Raw genomic sequence first — 14,611 nt, 5'->3', positions numbered from 1 at the left:
CTTTTACATTTCTTTTATAATCGTTGGGATAGCTTGTGAAAATAAAACTAGGAATTTAAGCTACCCAATTCAATCAAAGCCTAATAATAAAGCAACGGAAATTCAATTCGGCTCCCGGGTGCATATGCTCCCTCTATCAAAAAATTATATTTCAAAATGTCAAAAAAATTTGACAAAAAATTCTACATGTACATCTCCACAATATACCTACGTTCGTCAAGTTTCGCGAGGAACCAATATGTTTTGTGGTCTGTGTAAAAAAGAGAAAATTTCTCTCCTGAAAAGCCTTATTTTCAGCATTGAATTTTGTCTTTTTTACACACGTCACACGACAAGTCGGATTTTTATGAAACGACTTTGTGAGCGCGTAGCACGTGAAGATGTACGTTCGAATTTTTCGTTTCAATTTTTTTAAATTTCAAAATGTATGTAACATGCATTTCAAAATAAAGGGAGCATATGCTCCCATGTGCCAACTGCTTTCATATTTTGGAAGAAGTACCCGGAGTACACTTTTTTTAAGCCAAAAGGGAAAAGGGAAACACTTGGAGTAATAATGTGTACATGGGCCGAGCCATATCTGTAGCTCGGTGGTCTCCGGCCTAGTAGCCCAGCAACGCCACCGACTGGCCGACGACTTCGCCCAGTCGACGTTCCGCAGCGCCTCCGGCAGTCCGGCCACTCCCAAATCCACTCCGTCTCCGCCCGCAGCGGCAAGGCGCCAGCGCCTGTGCCCCCCGGACCGGGCTTCCTCTACGGCGCCTCCCCTCCCCTCCGGGGCTCCATCTGCCGCTGCCTCCATTTCCAGTCCCTGTGCCGGCGCCCCTACAAAATCATCTCCGAGGTGAGTAGATCGTGGGCTCTGCCGCTGCTGTTGTCGCAGCAATTTGTGTTCACTAACGTGGTGCTGGTTGAAGAACTGTACCGCTCTTCAGTTCTTGGATTGGCCTCCTGTAGCTTCCGTGCTTTCTGAAGATCTGTTGTGTAATCAGCGGCGTGTCTGTGGTCTACCAGTATCCCCTACTTGAGAAATATACAGATACCGTGTAGTAGTTCTTGAAAGACTAGAGCCTTTCCCTGATGCGATTTTCGTACAAAACGTAGGATCATGCTTCAACCGGTGGCTGCCAGTTAGCTGTGAAAATGTTAGTTGCATTTTAGAGCAGCAGTTCAGTGGGTGAATCGAAACATAAGGGAGCAATTGTTGTTGATCTGGAACTGAAATTGGTCGATTACACACCAGACAAGGTTCCCCAGGTTAGGGAGGAACAAATTTTGGTTATCCTATAATTCTGCCCTTTGGCAGGTTTGGTTCAGGGTCTGCACTAGCATAACTGTTCCCAAAACGTATGTATTTTCGATATGGCGTAGGAGTATATTTTATTTGCAATGTAGTGAGACTTCTAATATGTACTAAGTTAGCACCATAGCAAAAGGTGCCAGATTATTAGTTTGGCTAACTCATCTTGGATTACCGTTTGAGTGTGTGCTTCTCTCAGAACTGTACATTTGACTCAAGAATGTTAACTATAAGTTGGAACCGCTAAGTATGGTTTTAACGTTCTCAGTTGTGTTGCCTCGTGTAGTTCAACCAAACTGCATCTTAATCAAAGTAACAACACTTGATTTTTGTGTTGATGATAGCATAGTTCTGAATGCAAAACATACCATATTCAGGGTATTGCAAGATAAACTTCATGGTTCCTTGAGCAATAAAATATCTGTTGTGCTTCTTTAAAATGAATTTCCCCTGTTTCTCTTTAATTTCATTCCACTGTGCACTGTTGATCACGTTTTCTTATGCCAAATCCTCTGAAATCTTGTAATTCTGTTGCAGCTGAGCAGTCCAAGCAAATCAGATGGCTACACCAGGACCAGTACAGGAAAACCTGATGCTGGAGCCCAATAAGCCACGGGTCCTCCTTGCTGCTTCAGGAAGTGTAGCTGCTATAAAATTTGAGAGCCTCTGTCGTATCTTCTCTGAGTGGGCGGAAGTCCGAGCTGTGGCAACCAAGTCAGCATTGCACTTTGTTGATAGATCATCTCTGCCCAGTGACGTCATTCTTTACACTGATGATGATGAATGGTCTAGCTGGAAGAAGATAGGGGACGAGGTCCTACACATAGAACTGAGGAAGTGGGCAGATATCATGGTGATTGCTCCATTATCAGCAAATACATTGGGCAAGGTTTGTTTCTGCCTGAACCATGCTCTGAATCAGTTGGGAAGTCTAGTTCTGCAAGTTGCTTTCAGTGTTGCCTAAACTGACGTTATGCTAGTTTCTCAGATTGCTGGTGGGTTATGTGACAACCTCCTGACGTGCATAGTGAGAGCATGGGACTACAAGAAACCACTCTTTGTCGCGCCAGCCATGAACACCTTCATGTGGAGCAACCCGTTCACTGGGCGCCATATCGAGATAATCAACCAACTCGGCATATCTTTGGTCCCACCCATCACGAAAAGGCTGGCCTGTGGGGACTATGGGAACGGTGCAATGGCCGAACCTTCACAGATCCATACGACCGTGAGGCTCGCGTGCAAGGCACAAACATTTGGTACAGGCAGCCCATGTGTGATGCCTTCCAGCAGCAACCCTGCCTAGCTGATGCGATGATAGATATGTCCCAAGTGTTGAGCTTAGTACACCCCACATCCGGGTGTAAGAAGTGAAGAGTATCAGGTTTTTACTAGCGGTGTCTGTATCAGTGAACATGTAGTACCTATGGATCAGTATATTTATTTGTCAGATGTTAGGTCATATATATTGGGGAAATGTTGTTGTTGTTCCAGCCATAAATGTTCTGGGTTGTTAGTACTGATGAACCTACCTCCATTGTAGTTCTGAATTTCTCTGTAGTGATTTGCAAATAACTTAAACTTGGTCTCACAAGCAGCAAACTTCTCATTCTCCATCTTGTGCTAGGCACTTGCAAATTTGTACTTGCAGGGACAAGGTGAGAATGACGTGTGCAAGAAAAAGTGTCCTGGCGATCCAGAACTTGTGGCTAAGCAACAAGATAAGATGATTCCAAGTCCAGATAAGCATTGGGGTAGGGGACGGCAACTCTGTTCAGTCATCATCTCGACCTTACTACCAGCAGTAAACATGAACACTTCGGTTTTGTGCCCCACAACCACAAAGTTTGTGGTGTGAGATGAACGGCTGCTGAGTGCTGTGTTGACTCGTCTGGATAAATGGATAACCGTGCCGACGTCGGAAATTCATCTGTTACCAGTAACAAGACTCTAAAGAAAAAGTAGCAAAAGGAAATGGCAATCATATATATAGGAGAAATACTTCAACCAAAATTCAGAGTTAAGATAATCCGAAACAGAAAGACTTACCTGATAACAAGATCTATACAAGATAATCATCACCTTTTCGCCTTTACACGGCAAAAGCCCGTTACGTGGGCATTTTCATTGCCACAGACTGACTAAGCTGGCAGGTTGGTACAAATAACTCTTGCTGAAAACGTGTACGCAGATCTATTTTTTTATATAGAAGGGGTCATGTCACCATTTCTCTCTTTTCCTTGCGAAAGATGTCACCGTTTCTCTGTCTCACGGTTAATTCAAAAACATGGCGCCATTTCTCTGTCACGTGCAGATAAAGTGACGTGATTTATTGCGCTATACATATGCCATGTCTGAATACAACATCCAGGATAGTATATTTTGAGGCGGGAACTTAAAATTGTGGAAATAAGAAAAGAAAAAATCGCAGGAATTGAGATGTCACGTATCCTAGATTCCTACAGAAACCAGAACCACGGGAAAACTTCAAAAACATCGTTTGAAAAGGCACGTAAATCTAAGGGTCTATTTTTTTTTTTTTGCGGGGAAAATCTAAGTGTCTGTTTAGAACGTAGGGCTCCTTTGATTCAAAGGATTTGCATAGGAATTGTGTAGGATTTGGTTCCTATGGGAAAAATTCCTATACACGTTGTTTGATCTTGATCTAAAAAAAAAAAAAAAAAACACGTTGTTTGATTCATAAGAACATATCCTATAGGAATCTTGTAGTGTAATTCCTATGCATTAGCTCATACCTCATGGAAAAATTCCTTTGCTACAATCAAACAAACTTCACCTTCCTATAGGTTTCAAGTAGATATGTCATTCTAATCCTATACATTTCCTATTCCTATGTTTTTCATATCCTTTAAATCGAAGGAGCCCGTAGGAGAAAACATAGGAATTTTGGAGGATATGATTCCTATAGAACTAAAAGGAATAGGAATCACACATTCCTTTGCAATTCCTATGGGACATGAACCATAGGAATTATTGAGGAAAACTAAAAGGAACTTTGGAGGATATGATTCCTATAGAAAAATTTCCTATGATGTCCTTTAGAACTAAAGGAATAGGAATCACACGGTCCTTTGAAATTTCTATGGGACATGAACCATAGGAATTATTGCGGAAAACTAAAAGTAATTAAAAATCATATTTTTAAGTTTCAGAAAAATCTGAAATAAATCATGATGTAGCCAGTAATGTACCCCACAAACCTGTAAACTTTTAACTGAAAATTAATGTGTATTTTCGGCCGCACAAAAATAACAAATATGTGGATCTAAGTATAGGGATTCAAATCTCCAAAAATAAATCAGACTTTATCATTTTTTGTAGCTCAAAGAATAAAAATTTGTAATTGAAATTTTAGAATTTTATAACATATTTTTTTAAAGTATTCAAATATAATTTTCTATTTTTTTAATACGATAAGATCACTAGTGCACATGATCTAAAATGACTTTTCAGAGCCATCACGCAGATCTTCTCAAGCGGCCGCAGCTACTAGCTAGTAGTACAGCAGACGGAGCACACAGCACACATCCTTAATTATCCAGCTGGATCACAATTAACCATCGGAAGGCGAGAACAGAAATTGCAATCTAATTCTCTTGCATCACGATCACAGCAGAGTAGCGAGATCATCGTGTAGGCATCAGCGACAACCTGAGTAATGATGAAATGGATAGAATCGGAGCAGGGATAGACAGAGTCTGTGTAGAAGTTGACAAGCTGCAGAATCCCCCGACGTAGACTCGCACGGCGCAGGGTAGTCGGCGCCGGCGGAGGTAGCTGGTACTGTATTTAACACTAACCTGCTTTCCGATCGGAAAAATCATCGTCACCTACATTGCAGCATGGTCCTGTCGCGACGAGTCGCACCGGTAAATTGATTGCCGTGCCCGTGGTGGGCCGGGGCCAGGATTGCGCGATCTCTCATATCTCGAGGTCGAATCCATCGTTCTCGATCGGTCTATTTTGTTGGTCGCGCTCGCACCGGTTCGAGCGTTGTTCATTCATCGATCTCTGCTTGGACGTATACGAGCTAGCTAGCTGGTGCTAACGAATAGCATAGGGATTTCTCAGCGTACGTATACCATAAATCTAGCTAGGTAGGTGTATATCGATATCGATAAGCTCGTAGCTGCTGACAGATCCTGGTTATAACATCCTCTCTTGGCCAATTTAAAACCTATCTAGATTTTTCGTCCCTCTTCGGTGACGTTGTGGGTCCATCCCACCTGCAGTAGCTTTGGAGCTTCGGAGGTGTGGTGGACCATGGCCTCTCCTAGGTGGGAGGGTTCTCGTTTTGTATTTAGCTTTTTTTCATTGTCTTTTTTGGGGATGGCGAGGCAGGTGCTACCTGAAGCAGGAATAAGGTAGTCTCCATGCTGTCCTCGCTTCGATGGTGCGTCTAGCGCTGATAGAGGGTGTGTGGAGGCATGTGTCTGCCAGATCTCGCGAGATCTATTCGCTTTTCGTGTTCGTTGGCGTGGTTTCATGTCAGTCTCTTCTAATCTACGGTTATCATCATTAGCGATGGTTGTTGCTCTGTTGCGCCGGTCCTTTTGGGCCTTAGCACGAAGACTTCACGTCGTCTACTACAACACTCTAGTACGACAAGCTTTGCCCGGCTTTGGTGAAAGAGGGCGAGGACGGCGGCGTGCCTTTCGCTCGTGCTATTGTTTGTAATCGTCGTTAGGTGGTCCAATGAACTATCTGCAATTTATTTTACTTTTAGAACTCTTTGTACTACTCTTGATGATTATTACTAGATCGATGCAATTTCGCGACAAAATAGTTGGTCCACATCCGGGAAGCCAAACACCTCTCCGTGAAATAGACCCGCCATGTTTCACGCCTCGAACTCTAACCTAATCCACTGCATGATAGTCATGCCGAAGGCCTCTCCTCTTTAAAAGAAACACATTGTTTCGGTGCTCCAGAGCCCACCAGAAAACTAGGGTTATCGTCGTCCACAAGTCTCGCTTCTCTTTCATGCTCGTCTTCTTGTTAACCCACCATTGTATCAATTGGGACTCAACCTCTCGTATCCACTCCAGCCTAACCCATAACACATAGATTCGACTATACCTCGTGCGCAACCACATGTGCTACAGTGTCTCCAGCAATTGATCACAAAGATGAAGCTAGATGTTGGAGTCCGTGCCAATTGATCACAAAGATGAAGCTAGATGTTGGAGTCCGTGCCTTTGTAGTCTGTTCGTCGTTCTACAACGGTTTCGGGCCACCAATGCACATGATCTCTAGACCCGATCCACACCTTCCGCTTTAACATTGCCAACGAAGAAGGCGTTATATGTTGAGTTCAACGGGGTTTCCTTTGTCATTTTCGGAAAAATGTGGGTGGGGACCGGTATTACCACATAACGGATATACCGGTTCAAATATTGTCTGAGATTCTTCAAACAAAATTTAAAATTTATCCAGAATTTATCAAAAAAAATTGAGTAAATTACACAAATTTTGGTGAATACCAGTGGCCGACAAAATCAGTTACCCGCAAGATTTCGAAAATATAGACCGAAAAAAATCTGGCTGAGGTGAGAACTTGAGATGGTGAAGAACGTAAGAAAATAATGTGGTCTCACCGCATCGGCGCGTCGCAGGCTCGCAGCGTATCATCGATCAATCTTGCACGTTTTTCGTGCATATATATGCATGCGTCGTACTCCTACTGGTATAGCTAGATAGGGAGCAGTACTGTTACGTACGTACGACCGGCGTGCCAGTGTTTCTCGCCAGCGATCCGTCCGGCCTGGACAGGACGGGTACGGTTAGTCGGTTACCGCAGATCGCTTTCGCCTGTTGATAAAAATCAGACGCTGCTTGATCTACCTCTCCACCAACAACCTTGCAAAACTGATACCGCAGCGTCGATCGACCGACGAATGATCATGTGAACCCTGGTTGTCCTCTTGTTTGCGGTAGCTTCCAAAATGCACCCCGTGCGTGCTCCGACGGGCGACATTAAGAATCTGAAGTTTTTTTTTTCATTACAGGAGAATCTGGAGTTTTGTGTGGGCACAAAAGTGTTATGGTTGCCGACCTGAATTTTAAGTTAGGTCGGAGTCTCTATGTTTCATACTCCTTTGTTAGTTTCATAAAACTTATAAGAGTTTTATTTCCATTAGCAAGATTCATAGGAAAGAAAATGACGCAAGTCATCAGTTAGCTAGAGTTGGGATGGTAGAGAATAGAACTCAAGTTTGGTTAGGTTCGGCTCCGGAAGGTATTTTGGACCGGATCATTCGGGATTGTAATGTCACTCACATTTAATTAATACAATCTCGTTTCCCCGCAAAAAAAAAACTTATATGAGTTTTATCCAAATTTAATATCTAGATACATCTAAATTTAGATAAATTTCAGATAATTTTTGCGGGACGTACAAAAGTATTGTTCATCGCTGATTTGAATAATAGTATGTGGATACTCCGAATCTGCGATGACTAATAAATATGAAACGGAAGGGCAGTAGATTTAGCAATCCTCGACGATCGAGCTAGCTCACCTGCATCTTATGCGACTAGCTAGGCACGGTTTGGTTTTCTTAAAATGAGAACAGTATTTTTTTTTTTGAACAGATAAGGCCCCGAAGGGCCGAGAAGCTCCATTAGACGGTGGGTATATTTACAAAAAGGACCTTGGCTTTAGTGACAATAGCACAAGAGTCCAAAGAAATTACAGAAAGGAACCCAGAAAGATAAAAAACAAAGCAATCGGGTCCTTCTTCTCCACCGCATCGATGATTGAATCTTGGGCCGTGGTCGCTGACGGCGACGCCGGGGACTAGGCCACTTGGTCCGCCGCCAGGATGGATCACCACCCCAAGATTGAAGATCTTCCCCTTCGGCACTTGGGCCTGGAGGAAGTAGATACTCCCCGGAGCAGTTCCTTCCGAGGTGCGGAGAGGCCCCCTTGGCCAATGATAGCGACGGCGGAGGACGCCGCCGCTTGAGATCTGCCGCCGATAGTGAGCTTCCGTCGAGGTGAGCACCACACGCTCACAAGTGTGCCTTCTAGCTCCAGATCGACGAACTCCGGGTCTCTCACCCTCCTGTCCGTCTCCACGACCACAAGGAGGAGGAAGAGAAGCCCAAGAACTCGTCAAACTCAGCGCCAGAGAGAGGTACCTGGGTCTCTGCTCCTCCAGGGAGAACACACAGCTAGGCCTCTCCTCCTCGCCTCCACGGCCGGCCAGGAGAAGCTCCACCGCGTGACACAGAGAGCAACGCCCCTCCCCCTCGCCTCCATGGCCGGCCAGGGGGGGCTCTGCTCCGAAGCGCCTCGGCAGTATCAGAAGACCCGCAGCAACTACTTTATTTGCAGAGACCGTGGCTCCCTTCTCGTTTCCATGCTCCGACCATCGGAGACATAGCAACAAAAAGAGGAACCCTAATCCCCAGATCTTGCCGCCGGAATCTGAGGAACGGTGATACGTCTCCGACGTATCGATAATTTCTTATGTTCCATGCCACATTATTGATGATATCTACGTGTTTTATGCACACTTTATGTCATATTCGTGCATTTTCTGGAACTAACCTATTAACAAGATGCCGAAGTGCCCGATTCTTTGTTTTACGCTATTTTTGGTTTCAGAAATCCTAGTAAGGAAATATTCTCGGAATTGGACGAAATCAACGCCCAGGGTCCTATTTTGCCACGAAGCTTCCAGAAGACCGAAGAGTCAATGAAGTGGGGCCACGAGGTGGCCAGGAGGGCAGGCGGCGCGGCCCCACCCTTGGCCGCGCCGACCTGTCTCCTGGGCCTCTCGCGACGCCCCCTGACATACCCTTCCGCCTACAAATAGCCTTCGTTGCGAAACCTCCAGTACCGAGAGCCACGATACGGAAAACCTTCCAGAGACGCCGCCGCCAATCCCATCTCGGGGGATTCAGGAGATCGCCTCCGGCACCCTGCCGGAGAGGGGAATCATCTCCCGGAGGACTCTACGCCGCCATGGTCGCCTCCGGAGTGATGTGTGAGTAGTCTACCCCTGGACTATGGGTCCATAGCAGTAGCTAGATGGCTGTCTTCTCCCCATTGTGCTTAATTGTCGGGTCTTGTGAGCTACCGAACATGATCAAGATCATCTATCTGTAATTCTATATGTTGTGTTTGTTGGGATCCGATGAATAGAGAATACCATGTTATGTTGATTATCAATTTATATCTATGTGTTGTTTATGATCTTGCATGCTCTCCGTTATTAGTAGATGCTCTGGCCAAGTTGATGCTAGTAACTCCAAGAGGGAGTATTTATGCTCGATAGTGGGTTCATGTCTCCGTGAATCTGGGGGAGTGAGAGAAACCTCTAAGATTATGGATGTGCTGTTGCCACTAGGAATAAAACATTGATGCTATGTCCGAGGATGTAGTTATTGATTACATTACGCGCAATACTTAATGCAATTGTCTGTTGTTAGCAACTTAATGCGGAGGGTTCGGATGATAACCTGAAGGTGGACTTTTTAGGCATAGATGCATGCTGGATAGCGGTCTATGTACTTTGTCGTAATGCTCAATTAAATCTCACTATACTCATCATAATATGTATGTGCATGGTCATGCCCTCTTTATTTGTCAATTGCCCAACTGTAATTTGTTCACCCAACATGCTGTTTATCTTATGGGAGAGACACCTCTAGTGAACTGTGGACCCCGGTCCAATTCTCTTTACTGAAATACAATCTACTGCAATACTTGTTCTACTGTTCTCTGCAAACAATCATCATCCACACTATACATCTAATCCTTTGTTACAGCAAGCCGGTGAGATTGACAACATCGTTGTTTCGTTGGGGCAAAGTACTTGGTTTGTGTTGTGCAGGTTCCACGTTGGCGCCGGAATCCCTGGTGTTGCGCCGCACTACATCTCGCCGCCATCAACCTTCAACGTGCTTCTTGGCTCCTACTGGTTCGATAAACCTTGGTTTCATACTGAGGGAAAACTTGCCGTTGTACGCATCACACCTTCCTCTTGGGGTTCCCAACGGACGCGTGCTGTACGCGTATCAAACGGCTCCAAACCGCCACTAGGGAACAAAAACTAGAGTAAAAGCCTAGGTATATACAGCCGGCGCCTTCTCCTCTCCATCTCCGACCGGCTATTCCGGCGGAGAGGAGGAAGGAGCGGCCCGGAGCAGAGGAGGAGGGGGCAGTTACTGTAGAGGGCTGAGAGCAGGAAGGGGGGAAATGAGCCCTTTGGGTGCACCGGACCCACAAATGAGAACAGTATATTACGAGCATTGCGCTACCACACGTTAGGTACGTAGCATAGTTTCTTTTTTTAGTGGTAGGTACGTAGCATAGCTGGTATAGTGGTATCGCGGTACGATCGAACGATCCGTATCAAATGCATGATCCAAGCATCGTTTAAGGGACGCTGTTTCTTAGTGTCGTGTTTGGGGCGTGTCCGCTCCTAGCTGCGTTTGGGGAGTGAGTAGCGGCGGTGGGAGGGAAAATGAATTGACGCGAGGGGTGAAATCATTTGGCAGGGTATAAAAATGTGCGGCTGGTGGTGGAAAGTGGTGGGAGGGTGTGATGTGGCGGGAGACTGGTTAAATTTCAATGGATCAATGACATATCAGGCCCGCCACCCTCCGCCTCGCTTCTCGCTCTGTTCGGCACGCTCAGAGCATTCCCTCCGGAGCAGGGATGAGCTCGGGGTACCGGACAGCGTATTGGGCTGCATCGGGCGGAATGGACGTTTGGGATGTGCGACTGGTGCCAAAAAATGTCAATCGCGCGCCAAAAACTTTCAATAATTTAGGAGACGCGAGCGAATACTCTATAAACATATTATAATATCGGTACTGAGCTCGTTTTACTCCGAGACTCTATAGGCTTTATTAATATCGCTACGGAGCTCACCGGTGGAGATGCTCGACTTGTCAGCTCCTCTATGGTTTGTTTTCCAGTGAACTTGGAAATAACAAGTCTTTTACAGTACCATAGTGTTTTTACTCCTATACACTAGCTGAAGAGGGTAGGCTTATGATTGGAGGCGCACCAACCAAGACAAAACCGAGCCGCAGCGGCGACAAAAACAGTCCTGTCGCCATGAAACCACGACGGCGACGTGTCAGGCGGGTGAAAACGGAAGGCCGGGCCCAGTGAGAGCGACGGCCCATCCGAACCCGCACCAAATCCACCCGACCCAGGGTACGAGTGAGCAGCTCGCGTGGTCGCCAGCTGTCACTGCCAGCGCATTCAAAAGGGCTCCCCGACGTGGACCTCCATTGCCATGGACGCACTCGCGCAGGAGCTAGCTAGCTCACCCTACCCATCCACACGTGGGGCCAGCATGCTATCGTCCAGCGAGGAGGGAGGACGTGGCCACATGCTCCACGCCGCTCGTGCATAAATACCACCTGGATGCCAGCACTGTCCGGCCCGGTGCAGAGAGTACAGCGGCCGGCGAGCTGAAGCTAGCCAAGGAGAGGGAAGCGAGCGAGAGAGACGTCGCCTCACTGCGATGACACCAGGCGCCGACACCGTCATCGTCGTAGCAGCAGCAAGCCGGAGCGAGCAGGCCAGCAGCAGGAGCAGCCAGAAGCGCGCGGCGGAGGCGCCGTCCGTCCCTTCCTCCTACGTCGTCTGGGAGAAGGAGCGGTAATTAATCGGTTCACCGGCCAGGTGCGAAGCGAAGGACATATGGAGGTGGAGGCCGCCAGGTGCGAGTGCTGCGGCTTCACGGAGGAGTGCACGCCCGAGTACATCGCCGCGGTGCGGGCCGAGTACCTCGGCCGCTGGGTCTGCGGCCTCTGCGCGGAGGCGGTGGGCGATGAGGTCCGTCGCGCGGGCTCCGGCACCATCACCACCGCCGAGGCGCTCGACCGGCACGGCAGGTTCGCGCGCGAGGCGCCGCGGGCGCCAGGGAAGGCCGCGGAGGAGCTCGTGGCCGCCGTGTCGCGCCTGCTCCGGCGCTGCCTCGACTCACCGCCGGCGTCTCCGGCAGCACCGCGGGGCCAGAAGGTCGCGGCGGGGACCCGGTGCCCGGACGCGGACGATGCATGATTGCCCGTCCGGCTCGCCGGCCGGAGGCGAAGCTGCTAGAAGGCTTGGCTAGTTGGTGGTTGCGTACTGCTAGTGCCAATGATTGGAGGCGACGACGCCAAGAATAATGAACTTCCCAGGCACCGTGTCTTGTGCGGATTGCCTTCCTCAAGAATAATCTGTGTTCTAACTGATGATTGCTCGAGAGAGGAGTAGTTAGGCTCCGTATGATCGAGCGTGAAGTTATTACTCCTACGTAATGTTAATGTATGTAGTGTAGTGTATCCGATTGTAACGGAGTATTCTTCGATCCACCACTTCCTTTCTACTATGATCCACCAGCTATGTGTAATGTTGCGTTCATTATCTACTTTCTTTTGCCCTATAGATGTAATGTATATCAATCCTAAGAAAATTAAAGTTTTCATTACCCCTACCATCTATTTTTTTTATTTTTTTTGCTTTTAGATAAAAGGATCGAGGAGCCCGACTGGAAATTAGTTAAGTCTTCTACATTCAAGTTTACAAAGTGATGAAAAATAATTAAACACATCGATCATGATTCACACCAGTTTCGGCCACCACAAGGCCAAGATGCAGCGCCAGTCATTTCAACCTCCGAAGAAAGCACTCTGTCTTCTTGCCACGGATCGAAGGGTGTCACACCTATCAAGAGGTGGAGCAGCTCACTCTGAGCATGCATAACATTGACATGCATTCGGGGACGACTCCGAGCACTACCGCTTCACCATGCAGCCACCCACAAACACCGCCGCCGCCACAACACCGACACAAGCACCGTTTGAGAAGAGCGTGGAGGGGAAACATCTTCAGATCTGGCGCAGAAGGTCCACCGTGGTGACCTCTGCACCGTAGCACCCTCCCCGCGCGAGGCAACCGCCTCAAATCCGAAGTGCCCCATCTTCGTGAATGGAGTAGCGACATCATAGCCTTCCTCGGCGGCCGAGTGGGCTTGCCCATCGGCTGCCTCCGGCAACAATGAGACAGATGGAGGGAAAAGGGATGGACGGGGGCACCACAATTTGGCCATCGTCGGGTCGACACGAGGGTAAATAGACTGTCGTTGCATCCCAGGAGGAGCTCCCATAGCCTCTAAATCAAGTAAATCGCTAGATTAGCGAGCTTGCTCGACTCATTAACATAGCAAGCTTAAAACCCTAGATTGGTGCGACTCGGTAAATTCTCGAGTTGGCTCGATAAGCTCATTAACAAATAGGAGAACCCGATGGACTCATCGTGGAATAAGAGCACAAGAAAGATGGTTCGTCAGCTATGCCTGTTTGTGTAGATTTTCACAAATTTAACAGTTATTAGAACCATGTTTCTTCATATTATCAGATCCATATGGTTCCTTTTTAACACGACTAACGATCCGTGAAATAGCACAGAATGGTGCCAAAGCTGTATATTTATCCCGCCGCAAATTTTCTAGATCACGTGAAGTTTTCTAATTCTCCAACAAGACATGCATTCACCTTCTCACCGGGGCCTCCTGCACAAGAACCATACGTAGTTCAATGAAGGTCACCCAAAAGGAAATGAAAGAGCTGTACGAGAAGAATTAAACCTCAAAAGTGAAACACCACAAACAAATAAAAGCAACGTACTGCGCTAGTTATCTTCGGTTGTGAGGAAGGGGAGGCACAAATATTTTAGAGTTGTTGCTTTTTCAAATAAGATGATTTCCAAATATTCTTCCAGTTGGTTCAAATTAAAAAATCATTCATTTCTAATTTTTTCACTTTCTTAAAATTTGATTAAATTTAGAAATTGTTGAAGGATTTAAAAAGAAAATATATACTCCCTCTGTATGTACAAAGATGTCGTCTAGAGGGGGTGAATAGGAGGGTTGTAAAAACTTCTACGTGAGGGCTTAACAAGCCGGCATAAAACTAAGATTTACTTGTTAAGCACAAAGCCTATCAACTAGGGTTTGTCTATGTGCACCAACAACCTATGCTAAGCATAATGAGTAACAAGGTGATAGCAAACTAGATATAGAACATCAAGCACGAAGGCTATCACAATGTCAAGTGCATAGCTAAAGGAGCTCGAGTTGAGAAGTAACCGGTGCACGAGGAGAAGATGGCGTATCCCGAAGTTCACACCCTTGGGTGCTACGTCTCCGTTGGAACGGTGTGGAGGCACGAGGCACTTCAATGAGCCGCTAGGCCACCGTATTCTCCTCGAGCCTTTCCACCAAAGGGAAAGCCTCGATCCACTAAGAGATCCTTGAGGGTGGTCACCGAACCCGTACAA

The 14,611-nt window shown here is 46.9% G+C and overlaps 2 protein-coding genes across 2 annotated transcripts; both read left to right on the top strand.

Annotated features, from left to right (window-relative positions):
• Positions 1-636: 636 nt before the first annotated feature.
• LOC127317836 (phosphopantothenoylcysteine decarboxylase) lies at positions 637-2,881 on the top strand. The gene is made up of 3 exons (XM_051348422.2): positions 637-844; positions 1,838-2,189; positions 2,289-2,881. The coding sequence occupies exons 2-3, from the start codon at positions 1,860-1,862 to the stop codon at positions 2,604-2,606; spliced, it is 648 nt and encodes a 215-aa protein (XP_051204382.1). The 5' UTR covers positions 637-844; positions 1,838-1,859; the 3' UTR covers positions 2,607-2,881.
• An 8,827-nt stretch (positions 2,882-11,708) lies between these two features.
• LOC127317837 (uncharacterized) lies at positions 11,709-12,718 on the top strand. Its single transcript, XM_051348423.2, has one exon. The coding sequence runs from the start codon at positions 11,990-11,992 to the stop codon at positions 12,350-12,352; it is 363 nt and encodes a 120-aa protein (XP_051204383.1). The 5' UTR covers positions 11,709-11,989; the 3' UTR covers positions 12,353-12,718.
• The last annotated feature ends 1,893 nt before the right edge of the window (positions 12,719-14,611 follow it).

Source organism: Lolium perenne, chromosome 7 (genome assembly GCF_019359855.2).
Source record: "Lolium perenne isolate Kyuss_39 chromosome 7, Kyuss_2.0, whole genome shotgun sequence".
Lineage (NCBI taxonomy): Eukaryota > Viridiplantae > Streptophyta > Magnoliopsida > Poales > Poaceae > Lolium > Lolium perenne.
The sequence above is the reverse complement of the archived record's forward strand: the minus strand, read 5'-3'. Positions and strand labels throughout refer to the sequence as shown.